The sequence below is a fragment of the Balaenoptera physalus genome (assembly GCF_965194825.1).
Source record: "Balaenoptera physalus genome assembly, chromosome: 2".
Taxonomy (NCBI): Eukaryota; Metazoa; Chordata; class Mammalia; order Artiodactyla; family Balaenopteridae; genus Balaenoptera; species Balaenoptera physalus.
Window position 1 is genome coordinate 176,547,574 of NC_138883.1, and position 12,468 is coordinate 176,560,041.

A 12,468-nucleotide genomic window follows, 5' to 3' on the forward strand; every position below is an offset into this window, starting at 1 on the left:
ATCATATTTTATTCTCTAAGTATAGGGACTTTTTCCAGCAAAATCTTTTTGTGTGTGTGTGAAAAATACATTATCACACCCAAGAAATTTAATATTAATATATTATTTAATACAAAGGTAATGTTCGTGTTTCCCACTTGTCAACTCATATCCTTTATAGTTTTTTTCCTGCAGTGAAGGATCCAGTGAAGGATCATATATTGCATTCATTTGTCATATCTTTCTTAAGTCTTATTTTCTACTTTATTTTTGATAATTTCAGTGTATAGTCTTTAAGAGTCTGAATATGCTGTTTTTCTACTGACTCTCACTCCTGGTGTTTGTTTTACATCGTGTGTGTGTGTGTGTTTTAATGTGAGATTATAGTTGTTGGAAATTCATATATAGCAAGTTTAATGCTAGGGTTGAAAGTTTGTTCCTTCAGAGAGGACTTGCTTTTGTTTCTGCCAGGTGCCTGAGGAAACTCGTATGCTGTGAACATTTGAAACTAAATTTTCAGTTTGCGTTTTCACAGGCCACCTAGGTAGCAGTGATTTTGGGTTGCGTGAAGAGTGGCTTGTTGCGTTCTCCCCCAGTTTCCCCTGATTAGTCCCGTGATTTTCCTAGCCTGGAATAAAGGGCCAAGATTTGTCTCTGGTTCACCCCATAAACTGCAGGTATAATTCTTTGGGGTCCCCTTTCTTCATTGTGGGACTCACTGCGTTAGGTTGTTCCAAGTCCTGTTCCCCAGCACTTCTGCATGGCCTTGAAAACTAATGTTCTAGTTCAGGATTTGGCAAATGCCTTCAAGGAGGAAGCTGCTTTTTTATTCTACTTACCTTTCTGGATTCTTCTTCTTCTTCTTTTTTTAAAATAAATTTATTTATTTATTTATTTATTTGTCTACGTTGGGTCTTCTTTGCCGCACGCGGGCCTTCTCTAGTTGCGGGGAGCAGGGGCTACTCTTCGTTGCGGTGCACGGGCTTCTCATTGCAGTGGCTTCTCTTGTTGTGGAGCATGGGCTCTAGGCACGCGGGCTTCAGTAGTTGTGGCTCGTGGGCTCTAGAGCACAGGCTCAGTAGTTGTGGCGCATGGGCTCAGTTGTTCCACGGCATGTGGGATCTTCCCGGACCAGGGATCGAACCCGTGTCCCCTGCATTGGCAGGCGGATTCTTAACCACTGCACCACCAGGGAAGCCCTCCTTCTTTTTTTTTTGATGGTTGAATAATATTTTCCTGTACAGATTGCCTTCTTTTATTCTGTTTCTAAAAGATTTTATTGTACCTCTCCTATATGAGCTTACATTTTAAGTAGTCTCAATTAAATTAAAATAAATCCTGATTTTTGAGTTAGGTGTTTCATTTTTTAAAAACATTACTGTTACAAAACATATATAGCTCACTCTACACAAGGCTTCTGTTAAGTTGTCTATGTCAGTTTTTGTGAACATATTACTAACATTAGGATGTTTACGTATGTTACCTCTACAGCATTGAGAATCTACACATCTTAGTGTTTCAGACCAAATTATGGTAGAAAATCCAGTCTGATTGAGTAGATTTAATTGTAGAAGCTATTTTACCTGAACGTGACCCTGGAAGGGTCATTTGCACATTAGAGTTAGCCTAGTAAATATTACATACTGAATTTTTAAATCTTTCTGTATTGTGTTTGTATTTTCTCAATATTATTTTTTCTCCTTTCAAAGTGTAGTTTTGAATAGTTTTAAGAAGCATTTGGTTGAGTGAGTTAAGAAAACTTGACAGTAAATTAGAACATAAAATAGAGTGTTACAAAGCTAGTGTCTTTTCTCCCCCCATCTCCATCCCACACGCTTTAAAAAAATAGTTCAAGATATATTTATTGAGCACTTTTTGCGGGGCATTTGGCTAGGAACTTGCAATAAATAGGTGAGAAGTTTCAAGAATCTCAGTCTAATGAAGTGCCCTCACCTCCTGCTTTGCTTACACATAGATGTGTGTACACACACACACACACACACGCACCCCTGTCATTTTTTAACCTGATTTCAGTTCAAAAGCAGCATTAAATAGAAGGCAGCATTTTATCTCTCAGTCTGAAAGCATTGTCCTCAATTTCATTATAGTAAATTTTTCTAGGCTTGCATTAATGCGATAAAATAACTTACTAATTTCACCTTACCACTTACAGTGTACCATTAAAAAGACTAAACGATTTGCTTAGAAAACTAAATATTTAAATATATTCAAGATATATTAGTATGTATAACCAAATAAAGTCAATTGCTTAGATTTTCAACTGCTGCATATATATATATATATATATATATATATATATATATATATATATGTTCAAAGAAGAAAAATCCTTATGTTTCTGACTATTGATAGCTTCTTTCATCAGAAGAAAACTACCACAGCATGTGTTACAGCCAGTCAGATAGTCAGTATGGTTCTCCTCCAAGGGGTTGGTCAGAAGAGTTGGATGAACGTGGGCACACCTTGTATACCAGTGACTGTACTAATGAAAAGGTACTTTCTTTTTCTCTCATCTAGTTTTCTTGGCAGATTGCTCTCATAAAATCATTGTGTACTGAAGCTTTAGTAGTATTTTTAAAACTCATGAAAATATTTTCTTGTAATTCTGTAATCATGTCAACTGACAATATGAAAACTCAGTGTAACTACTTATTCATGGTTTTAAACTACTTCCAGTTTACAGTAATGTTTGTGGTGTCAACCTGTTTAAGACAGACCCTTTGAAGAGTAGACCCGTTGAGTGTCAGTCTGCTTACACTTCTTCAGTAAACATATTTCTTTGTGTTTTTCTTGGGGAATAGTGTTTTGGGAATAGTTTTCTCAACATGCTGTTATGACATACCACCTCACTTCCTACACTCCTTTTTCTTTTGTAACCAAGTTACATAAAACAAAAACCATGAATCTAGTATTTTATGATTAATTAACTAGTTTGAGAATGCATGTTGAAATTTTATGTGTTTATCATCAGAGAAGGTAACGGGTTGTTGTGCTAGTTTAAAGAATAAGACCCTTGGGAATAAATGGAGATATGCTTTTTTTTTTTTTTAATTAATTAATTATTTTTGGCTACATTGGGTCTTCCTTGCTGTGCGGGCTTTCTCTAGTTGCGGTGAGCGCGGACTACTCTGTGTTGCAGTGTGCGGGCTTCTCATTGCGGTGGCTTCTCTTGTTGCGGAGCCCAGGCTCTAGGCGTGCGGTCTTCAGTAGTTGTGACACATGGGCTCAGTAGTTGTGACACATGGGCTCAGTAGTTGTGGCACATGGGCTCTAGAGCGCAGACTCAGTAAGTTGTGGTGTGCAGGCTTAGTTGCTCCACAGCATGTGGGATCTTCCTGGACCAGGGCTTGAACCCGTGTACCCTGCATTGGCAGGCGGACTCCTAACCACTGCACCACCAGGGAAGTCCCTAGTTTACTTATTTTTAACAAACTTAAAATGCAAGTCTATTAGTATAGGTTTGTTACATTTCTTTTGCAGTGGTCTTGAGCAAGTAGAATAAAATTCATAAGAATGTCATCTAATATCTCTGGTTGTATAGGCTTAAACTCAATTTTATGTACATTTAAAACATAACACCTGTTTTGTCTTTATAGTGGCTCAAGCATGTTGACGATCAAGGTAGACAATATTACTACAGTGCAGATGGATCTCGGTCAGAATGGGAGTTGCCAAAGGTAATAAACGTTAACACTGGATTTCTGTTTAGAAATAGTAGATGAAATAATATCTGAAAATGGTTACAGCAGATTCACTTTTAAATTTTTATTCAACGTCTAAAAAGCAGCAAGACTAGTTTTTTCAGAATTCATCGAGAATCCTTTGGCTAAATTTTTCTAAGATGTGCATTATCTTATAGCTATATAATACTGATAATCCCTATTTAAAGATTCTTTTGGTTTAACTTGAAATCGGTTTTTCATTGTTCCTGGATACAGTGTCCCCTTCAGTGCCAATAATGCCAATAGTTCCCTTGAATATATTGCGTTTTCTACATGAAGTTGGTCTTATATTTATTTTTTTAAAGAAAGAAAAAAGCAACTCAGTATTCAAGTTTATTCTTGTATGTAGATGTGTGTTGTAATTGAGTCAGTCATCAGCAGCTTGTGGCAATGAGATCTAGGGTCTCACTGGCTCTCTCTAGCTAAGTGTACCAGGGCTGAGTTTATCTAAAGCAGTAGGTTTCATAGTGGTCATATACTTATCACTACTAGTATTCAGATAATTTTAAGTGAAATCTGAGCAAACATTTAAAGTTTAATTGGTACATTATTTTAATGTTTTAGAAGACAAGTGTAAGTAGACATATCTGTAGTGTCAGTTACCAGATAGACTTTAGTTTTCTTTGTCCTGGAGTAAGTCAGTTTAAAGAAAAATATTATTAGTATAAAGATACATGGATATAGAAAAAAAATCATTGAAATATAAAGTGCAGTGGATAGTGTAAACTATAGACAGAGGGACAGGAAGGTAACGAATATTAAAGCATGGTTAGGAGAAATGGAAGATGGGTGGAAAGTTTCCTATATTCATATATCAGGAATTTTAGAAGAAGAAAATGGAGGAAATGGTAGAGAAATAGTATTGGAAAGTATAATTTCTGGGAATTTTCTAAAACTAAAGGAAGGCATGCATTTTTAACTGGAAAATACGCCCTCAATACGGACCAGAAGAGAGAAAAATAAATACACGTGTTGACAGATTTTACTGGATCTATGGAAGTTCAGTAGAGGAGACAATCTTAAAAGCCATCAAAGGGTAGACAGCCAGATTACCTGTGGTGTCAGATTGCAGCATTGGACCCATTCCTTACCCACTCCTGTATCTGTGCTATCTGCTGTGTACCTTTGTAGTGGCCTCCCGCTGTGGATGGGGCGTATTGTCCTGCTGTTACCATGACTGAATCCAGTCTAGTCATGTGACTTGCTTTCACTGGTGGGACATGAGCAAATGTGTCACAAACATGGTATTGAAATGGGCTTGTGCACCAGGGCTTGCTCTTCCGCTTCTGCCACTGCCATGAGAGGAATGCACCAGGCTAGCCTCCTGGACCCAGAAGGAGTAAATACATTTTAAGAAAATCAACAGAGCCTCAGAGATCTGTGGGAAAATACAGAAGATCTAACATTCATTTCATCAGAAATCAAGAAAAAGTGGAGAAAGAGTGTGAGGCTGAAAAATATATGCAGAAACAATGTTTGAAAACACCCAAATGTGGCAAAAGACAAATCAGCAGATTCAAGAAGCTGAATAAATACTAAACAGGATAAACTCAAAGAAATCCACATCCAGATGCATTGTAATCAAATTTCTGAAAATTAGAGACTTCCCTTTTTCCTCCTCCAAAAAAAAATCTTGAAAGCAGCTCAATGAAACAACACAGTACCTGTAGGGTAATAATGATTTGAATGGCAGTGGATGTCTTATCAGAAACCATGAAGCCAGAAGGAAGTGGTGTAACATTTTACAAATGCTTAAAAAAAAACCTGTCAAGCCATAATTGTACGTCCAGCAAAAATATCCTTCAGGAATGAGGGTGAAATGAAGACATTTTCAGATGAAAGTAAACTAAGAGATATATTACTAGCAGTCTTGTTCTCAAAGAATTGCTGTAGGAAGTCCTTAAAACAGAAGAGAAATGATAAATGAAGATAACTTGGAACATTAAGAATGAAGAAAGTACAATGGGAAGGGTGACTATCTGAGGAGAGTTTTGTCCTGAGTTTTAAAAATTATGTTTGACCTTTAAAACAAAAATTATAACATTTCTGAAGAAGTATTCATTGTAGGCGGAGATGATATTTAAAACAACTATATCATAAAGAGGGGAGAGTAGTGTGATGTAATTGTTGGTAAGGTTTCCACATTTCACTTGAAATAGTAAAATGCTGATACTGGTAGACTGTGAGAAATTAAGTATGTACATTGTAATCCCTAGAGCAAGCACTAAAAAACTGTAACAAGAGATAGACTCAAGAAACTATAGGTAAATTAAACTGTAATACTAAAAACTCCTCAGGATAGTCCACAGGAAGGCAGGAAAGGAGAAACAGGAATGATAAACAGAACAGAAAACAAATAAAATAGACTTAAATCCTAACATATAAATAATTACATTAAATGTAAATGGTTTAAACACAGCTGTTAAAAGATTCTCAGAAATGACAAAAAACCATGACCCAACTATATGTTTCTACAAAAAGATCACTTCACATGTAATGATATATTACATCATGCTAAAGGTTATTTATCATATAATCAACAGTAAATCTCATACTTCATCGTGCGATTACAGAAGCTTTGCCAATAGAGTTAGGACCTAGACTATAACTTTCCCATCAGTGTTTCTATTCAACAATAAAATAAGAAAAAAAAAATGAATTGAAAGATTCAGTTGTTCTTTTGATTATTAGAAAATCAGGAGATTCGGCAAACTGAAGAGTGATGGTATTAAAATCAACCTAAAAACTACCCATGTCTCTAATAAAAAGTCAATTTGAAAATGTGATAGGAATAAAGATCTTTTTTACATTAGAAGCAGCAGCAACACTAAGAAGAGTCATAACTAAGAATACACCTGTAGAAGGTTTATAAGATCTTAATGAAGAAAATTTCAGAGCAGAATTGAGGGACATAAAAGTTGACCTGAAATGGTGCAATACACCATTATGACCTTGGGTTGGGACACTTAATTTTATAAATGTCCCCATTGATCTGTAAATTCACTGTATTTCCATTTCCTGTTGCCGTCCCTACCTTTTTTTTTTTTTTTTGAACTGATGCTAAATTTTATTTGCAAACAAAGGTCTATGAAGAACCAAAATATTCCTGAGTAGGGAGAATCTGGGGGCAGGGATGGGGTTCCTGCTGTAGTGATTAAGTTGTGGGCACATGTGTAGAGAAATAGACAAGCAGAACAGAATAGGAATCTCAGATGTGGCATCACAAATCAACAGATAAAGCATGAGCTGTGCAATAAATGTTGCGAAGATTATTGGTTATTCACATGAAGAAATGAAATAAACATAGATCTTGACTTCATACCTAGTAATCAATTCCAGGTAGATGACAGTTGTCAACATAATAAGCAAAACTTTAATGGCTAAAGAATGATATGTCAAAGAATATCTTTGACTTCAGAATGGGAAGGATTTCTTAAACAAGACTGTATAAGGAAAAATTATAAAGGGAAAGATGGACAGATATAACTACATAAAATTCAACAGAACACCTTTTGATACAAAAGATACCATACACAAAAGGCAAGAGATGAGCTTCAGACTTGGAAAAGCTACATTCAACTCACATAGCTTACGAAGCCTTAGAAGCCTAAATATATAAAGAGCCTCCTGGTTCTTTCTGTACACACTAGTGAAAGAGAGAACCCAGTCAAAAATAGGCAAAATATATGACTAAGCAATACAGAGAAGAGGAGATTCATGAAATAAGTATTTGAAAAGATGTTCAAATTTATAAGTAATCAGAGAATGAAAAAGAGGTAACATTTCACTCTTCTAATAGAATTTTAAAAATTTGTGCACATGTACATACATTTATTTTATATACACAAATGCATATAAGTTCAACAGTACCAAGTAGGGCAGTCTAAAGTATTATGTTCTGCTGGTAGAAGTGTAATTAGTACCACCACCTCGGACATGTCCATTTATAACAGAATGGTTAAATTGTGGTATCTGCGTATAATGTAGTGTTACATAGAAGTGAAACACAAATGAGTTAGAGCTGCATACTCACCAATATGGACGCGGTTTTTTTTTGTTTTAATAAAAACGTATTGAGTGAAAACGCAAGTCGAAGATTGATGCATGTGATATGATTCCATTTATATAAAATCTAAAAGCTTACAGGTACTGTGTATTTATAGATACATACACATGTACTAAAGTGTAAAGCGTGTGAGAATGGTGAGCACGGAACTATATGGTACTGTCGGGGAGGGAGGGAGAGGAATGGAATCTGGAAGATGTCTTCAGAGGACTCTAATATTTTTTTTCTTTAAAAAAAAAAAGGTACCTGTTTTATGTTAGATGTGCTGAAGCTTGTGGTGGGTTTTTATTATAGTCGCTGTTCTTTTGTATGTTTGAAATAATTCAAATAAAATCGCAATTAAAATTCTTAAAAGAGAAAAGGTGTTCTAAAAAGATTTCTAAAATGTTGTTTTAGCCATCTTGTTTAACTAGACGTGTGTGTGTGTGCGTGTGTGTGTGTGTATTTTAGCTGTGGTGTCATCTTATTTTTCTTTTCTCTGATTATGTGACACTTTATTTTTGTCTTCTGTCTACACGAGATTTTATATGACATTTTATTGGTGCTTTATTTGCTTTTATAAACATACTGTTGCCTAATAAAATTACCAGCACCTTTTAAATTGTGAATATTACCCCGTTTAATTTTACATTATTTTTCTTGCCCCTTGGAAAGGATTTCTAAACAACTGTAGTTATAAAGCTCAACAGCTAGGGTAGGTATCCATTAAAGTTCATACACAAGCTTACACGCAACTACACGTTTTAATTATTGCTAACGATGATTGTCCGGAAGGAGCTCTGCTTAATAACTCGGTCTCTTTTCACTTAGCGATTTATGGTGCAGAATATTTTGGGGGGAAGCCTTTGAGCTTTGCCTTTGTTCATTCTAGAAATGATCCCTTTGTGAACTTCTGTGACAAATTTTAAGATGGCAGTTTGTTAAGCAACAGTGAACGAAAAACATATACCCATATGTGATTGCCTGGCTTTGGCAAATTTTTAATGTAAAAAACAAAGTAACAGCTTTGGAAACAGTTTGGGGGACCTGTCTGGACTCATTTTGGAAAGTGAAAAAATGGCATATTATGGAGAAAGATGTTGGAAGGTTTTTAAATATTAAAAACAATATAAATAATAATATATTACTGAGATTTAGTAGTATAACTAACATATAATAAAACATAATTTCACTGAAATTACGAGTCATTAAAATTTAAGATTTACTGGGCTTTTTAGAGAAGTAGATATTAGGTATCCTTTGGTTTCAGGGGAAGAATGTATCCCTTAAAAAGTAGACGAATTTTCTTTTGTCATTTTATTATAATTTATTATTTATAATTTATTAAAACTGCCTGCATAAAACAGCATAACTCTTAAACCTCACATTTCTCAAATGTTTATGCCTGGTGGTCTACTTGACATTTCAGACACTCACAAGACCTAATACCTTATTGATAATGTGTTCTTAATTTTATATTTCATTTTCAGTTGGTAGTTATTACTTATCCTTGGTACACAACTGATATGTTCAGGATTGGTGTTTGGAACTAGTACCATCTCCACCTTTTGACTTGGTTATGTTTTACCACTTCAGAGAAACAGATAATAGTGTGTTTGGCCTATATATGGAAAGTAAAAGTAAAAACAAAAACTCCTTTAAATGCGAGAATACTGTTGTATATGAAAGCATCATTAAAAAAACCTGAACCACAAATTGAATTCATGTGGATTTTCGAAGTAGAAGGAACCTTAAAAAATTAATTTGTCCAATGACCTCATTTTATAAATTATAACTACTACTATTTATTGAGAACCTATCAGGGCTACTACATCTGGCACTTTTTATACTGTTTAATCCTTAGAACCCTATTTCTATTATATCTGTTTTATAGTTGATGAAACTTAGCCTTGTGGAGATTAAGTGTTTTGCCAAAGATAACATTAACTTGGTCTCTCCAGTACCCAAATCTCTGATCTTCTTGATTGTGTCACAGTGCTGGTCAAAGATGAGAAAACTCAGGTTAGTGTCACATGGTGAATTTTGCCTAACACCCTGTGTCACTTGGAGCCAGCATGTTTAGATTCCACTTTTGTTTCTGTTATTTATGAGGTATAATTTGTTTTCTTTAGTATAATGCCTCATCTCAGCAGCAAAGAGAAATTATTAAAAGTAGGAGTCTGGACAGGCGGCTGCAAGAACCAATAGTGTTAACAAAGTGGAGACATAGCGCCATTGTGCTGGACACCAATGACAAGGTAGGACCTTCTGAGAAAATCTGCTGCGGACTTTGCCAAGTTCTTTATTCTGTATTTTCTCCTCGGCTGAATCTCATACCTTGGTGATGACTGTTTTATTGTATGTCATATCAGTTTGTCCCCAAGTGGGGTTTGGTTTTGAAGTTTTTTGATTTTTGCACAATGGACTGACTTACATGTGGCATAACGATGTGTTTCGTGATACATTTGGGCCTAGTAGGTGACAGGTGGTTTTTCATCATCTCTTTTTAAAGTCACATATCCATTATTGTTTGTCTTCAATCTCTAGGAGGTTTAATGGTAAAGATGTTTAACTAACTTTCCCATCCCAGGGAAGATTGGAACACTGCTCCTCCTGTTTCCCTAAGTGCTCTTTGCACAAGTGCTTCTGAGAAGTCATGTTCTCTGTTTCAAATAGGGAATGCATTTTGATGCAAACATGAGATTGGAAAAGCCATGAAGTTTTGAATTTCCCTGTGAGTTACATCTTTACATTGTGGCTTCATTTTGGGGATAGAATAGGAAATTAGTACGAATTTGTAGAACAGCAGACATACTAATGTTAAAATCTGAGGGCGGTGGCAACACCCTAAACCTAAAATATTTGTCGCTGGGGACTGTCTGTTATTTTACCACCAGGCTGCTCCTTGGACATAATTAATAGGTTTCCTGCACTTTTAGGTAGTTAGTGAAAACAGGATGAACTCTCCTGAGGCATATTTCTCTGTGTTTGTGTACTTTCAGTCTTAAATTCCTTTCTAAATTATCTCAGTCAGTCAGACAAGTACTTTGAATTTCTACTTCTAAGGATGTTATGTGGTTGAATGTAGGGGGCATATTAAAGGAATGAAAATTTGGAGTCTGTCTATTGAAGAGTGCTTGAAAATATTGGGCTGGCCAAAAAGTTCATTCGGGTTTTTCATAAGCGCTTGTGGGAAAACCCGAACGAACTTTTTGGCCAACCCAATATACTAGCATTGAGGTTAACCTGTGTAGGTAAGAGTCCTAGAGATTTTAATAGAAAAATTCATTTAACTCCAGGAACCAGATTACAGTTCAGTGTATACAGAAAGCGCCTACTGTATGTAATGAAAGCTCTAGTGCAAAAGCCGTTGTTGAGCCAACTCTACTGCCTCTTCGTACTAGAACAAAAAGGATGGTTATTTTAGTGATGTAGACTTAAAATTCGTTACTCCCTTACAGTCTTTCTTGAGATTCATTTTCAGTCTATTGTTAGAATAACCTGCATGAAGTTCTTATTATATATCCTTTTCCATCTAATTGTTTCAGCCTGTGATAACATGATTTTCTTGAGACCAGAGCTCTTCTTATTTTAGGTAGACATGTCTTCCCCCGCCACCTTTATAAATGGAGTCATAGATAGCTACTTCACCAAGTAAACTCTTCTATTTATCATCACACAGTATACACGTTTTTAAGATTTGAGATTGTAAAAGAGAGACTATACCAGAACAAACTAGCTGACTAATATATGATAAGGGGTGAAATGCGTATAACTTGAAAGGTAATCAGAGAAACCTAATACTATGTAGCGAATGTCGTTATGATGATATGGGTTCTAATTCAGTTGCCAGACAACCTTGGTGGAGCTAGGTGTGTGTGCGTGTGTGTGCGTGTGTGTGTGCGTGTGTGTGTATGGATACATCTGTTTGTTTCTGCCTGTGTATGATTTTTACTAAAACCTGCTGCTTGTAGACATTTAAGATGTATTTATATATGCATATACATTTATAAGTATACATAAACAAATGTGTAAATGTAAAATTGTTTATAATAATTATAATCGTTGTGTTTACATTATTACTCCATCTGCTATGGTTTTCATTTCTGGAGGACTGATGCCATGAAAAATAAGTTACAATTACCATTCATTTTATTCAGTTACTAATTTTCTAGTTTATGGGTCACCAAATCTTTCCTCTTTTTCTCAGAGTGTTTTCATATTAGACACCTTTAGAAGTCAAGAAATTGGAAAGTGAAACATCTGAAGCTGTTAGAAAAAATACTTAAATGAGGCTAAACTGATATTTGGACATTAAATGTAGTTAATTTTTATAAAGATATACTTGATAATGATTTTAATGTTTTCTCCATTTATAGTGTAGGTCTTGGATTTTAAGGTTGTTACCGTCAAGGATTTTCCCTGTACAGTTTCACTGCTACCTGGTTTCTGTATTTACGAATTGTACAGGATATAAACCTGAAGACTTTTTTTCTAAGTGAATGGATTTTATTAATGGTTTTTTGTATTGTGATTTAGTACAAATTCCCAGGCTTATCAACAGTACGTTATCCAGTTTCATAAGTATAGTAAAGTAGATGATACAGATGTGAAGATGAATGTCCAAGTAAATTATTTGGTTTTATAGGAAAAATAATAATAGACATTGGCATATGATTTTCCTAATTCTCTTTTCCTGAA

General features: G+C 35.2%; 1 protein-coding gene across 11 annotated transcripts in view; it reads left to right on the forward strand.

The window, feature by feature from the left end:
• ARHGAP12 (Rho GTPase activating protein 12) overlaps window positions 1-12,468 on the forward strand; it is a 113,671-nt gene that overhangs the window by 69,143 nt on the left and 32,060 nt on the right. For 4 of the 11 annotated variants that reach the window (XM_082452826.1, XM_082452821.1, XM_082452828.1 and 1 more), the window contains 2 exons: window positions 3,597-3,677; window positions 9,900-10,025. In XM_082452826.1, the coding sequence (XP_082308952.1) occupies window positions 3,597-3,677; window positions 9,900-10,025 (207 nt within the window). Of the gene's footprint in view, window positions 1-2,352; window positions 2,494-3,596; window positions 3,678-9,899; window positions 10,026-12,468 lie in introns of all 11 variants that reach the window. The other 7 variants (XM_082452820.1, XM_082452823.1, XM_082452824.1 and 4 more) reach the window with 3 other exon arrangements.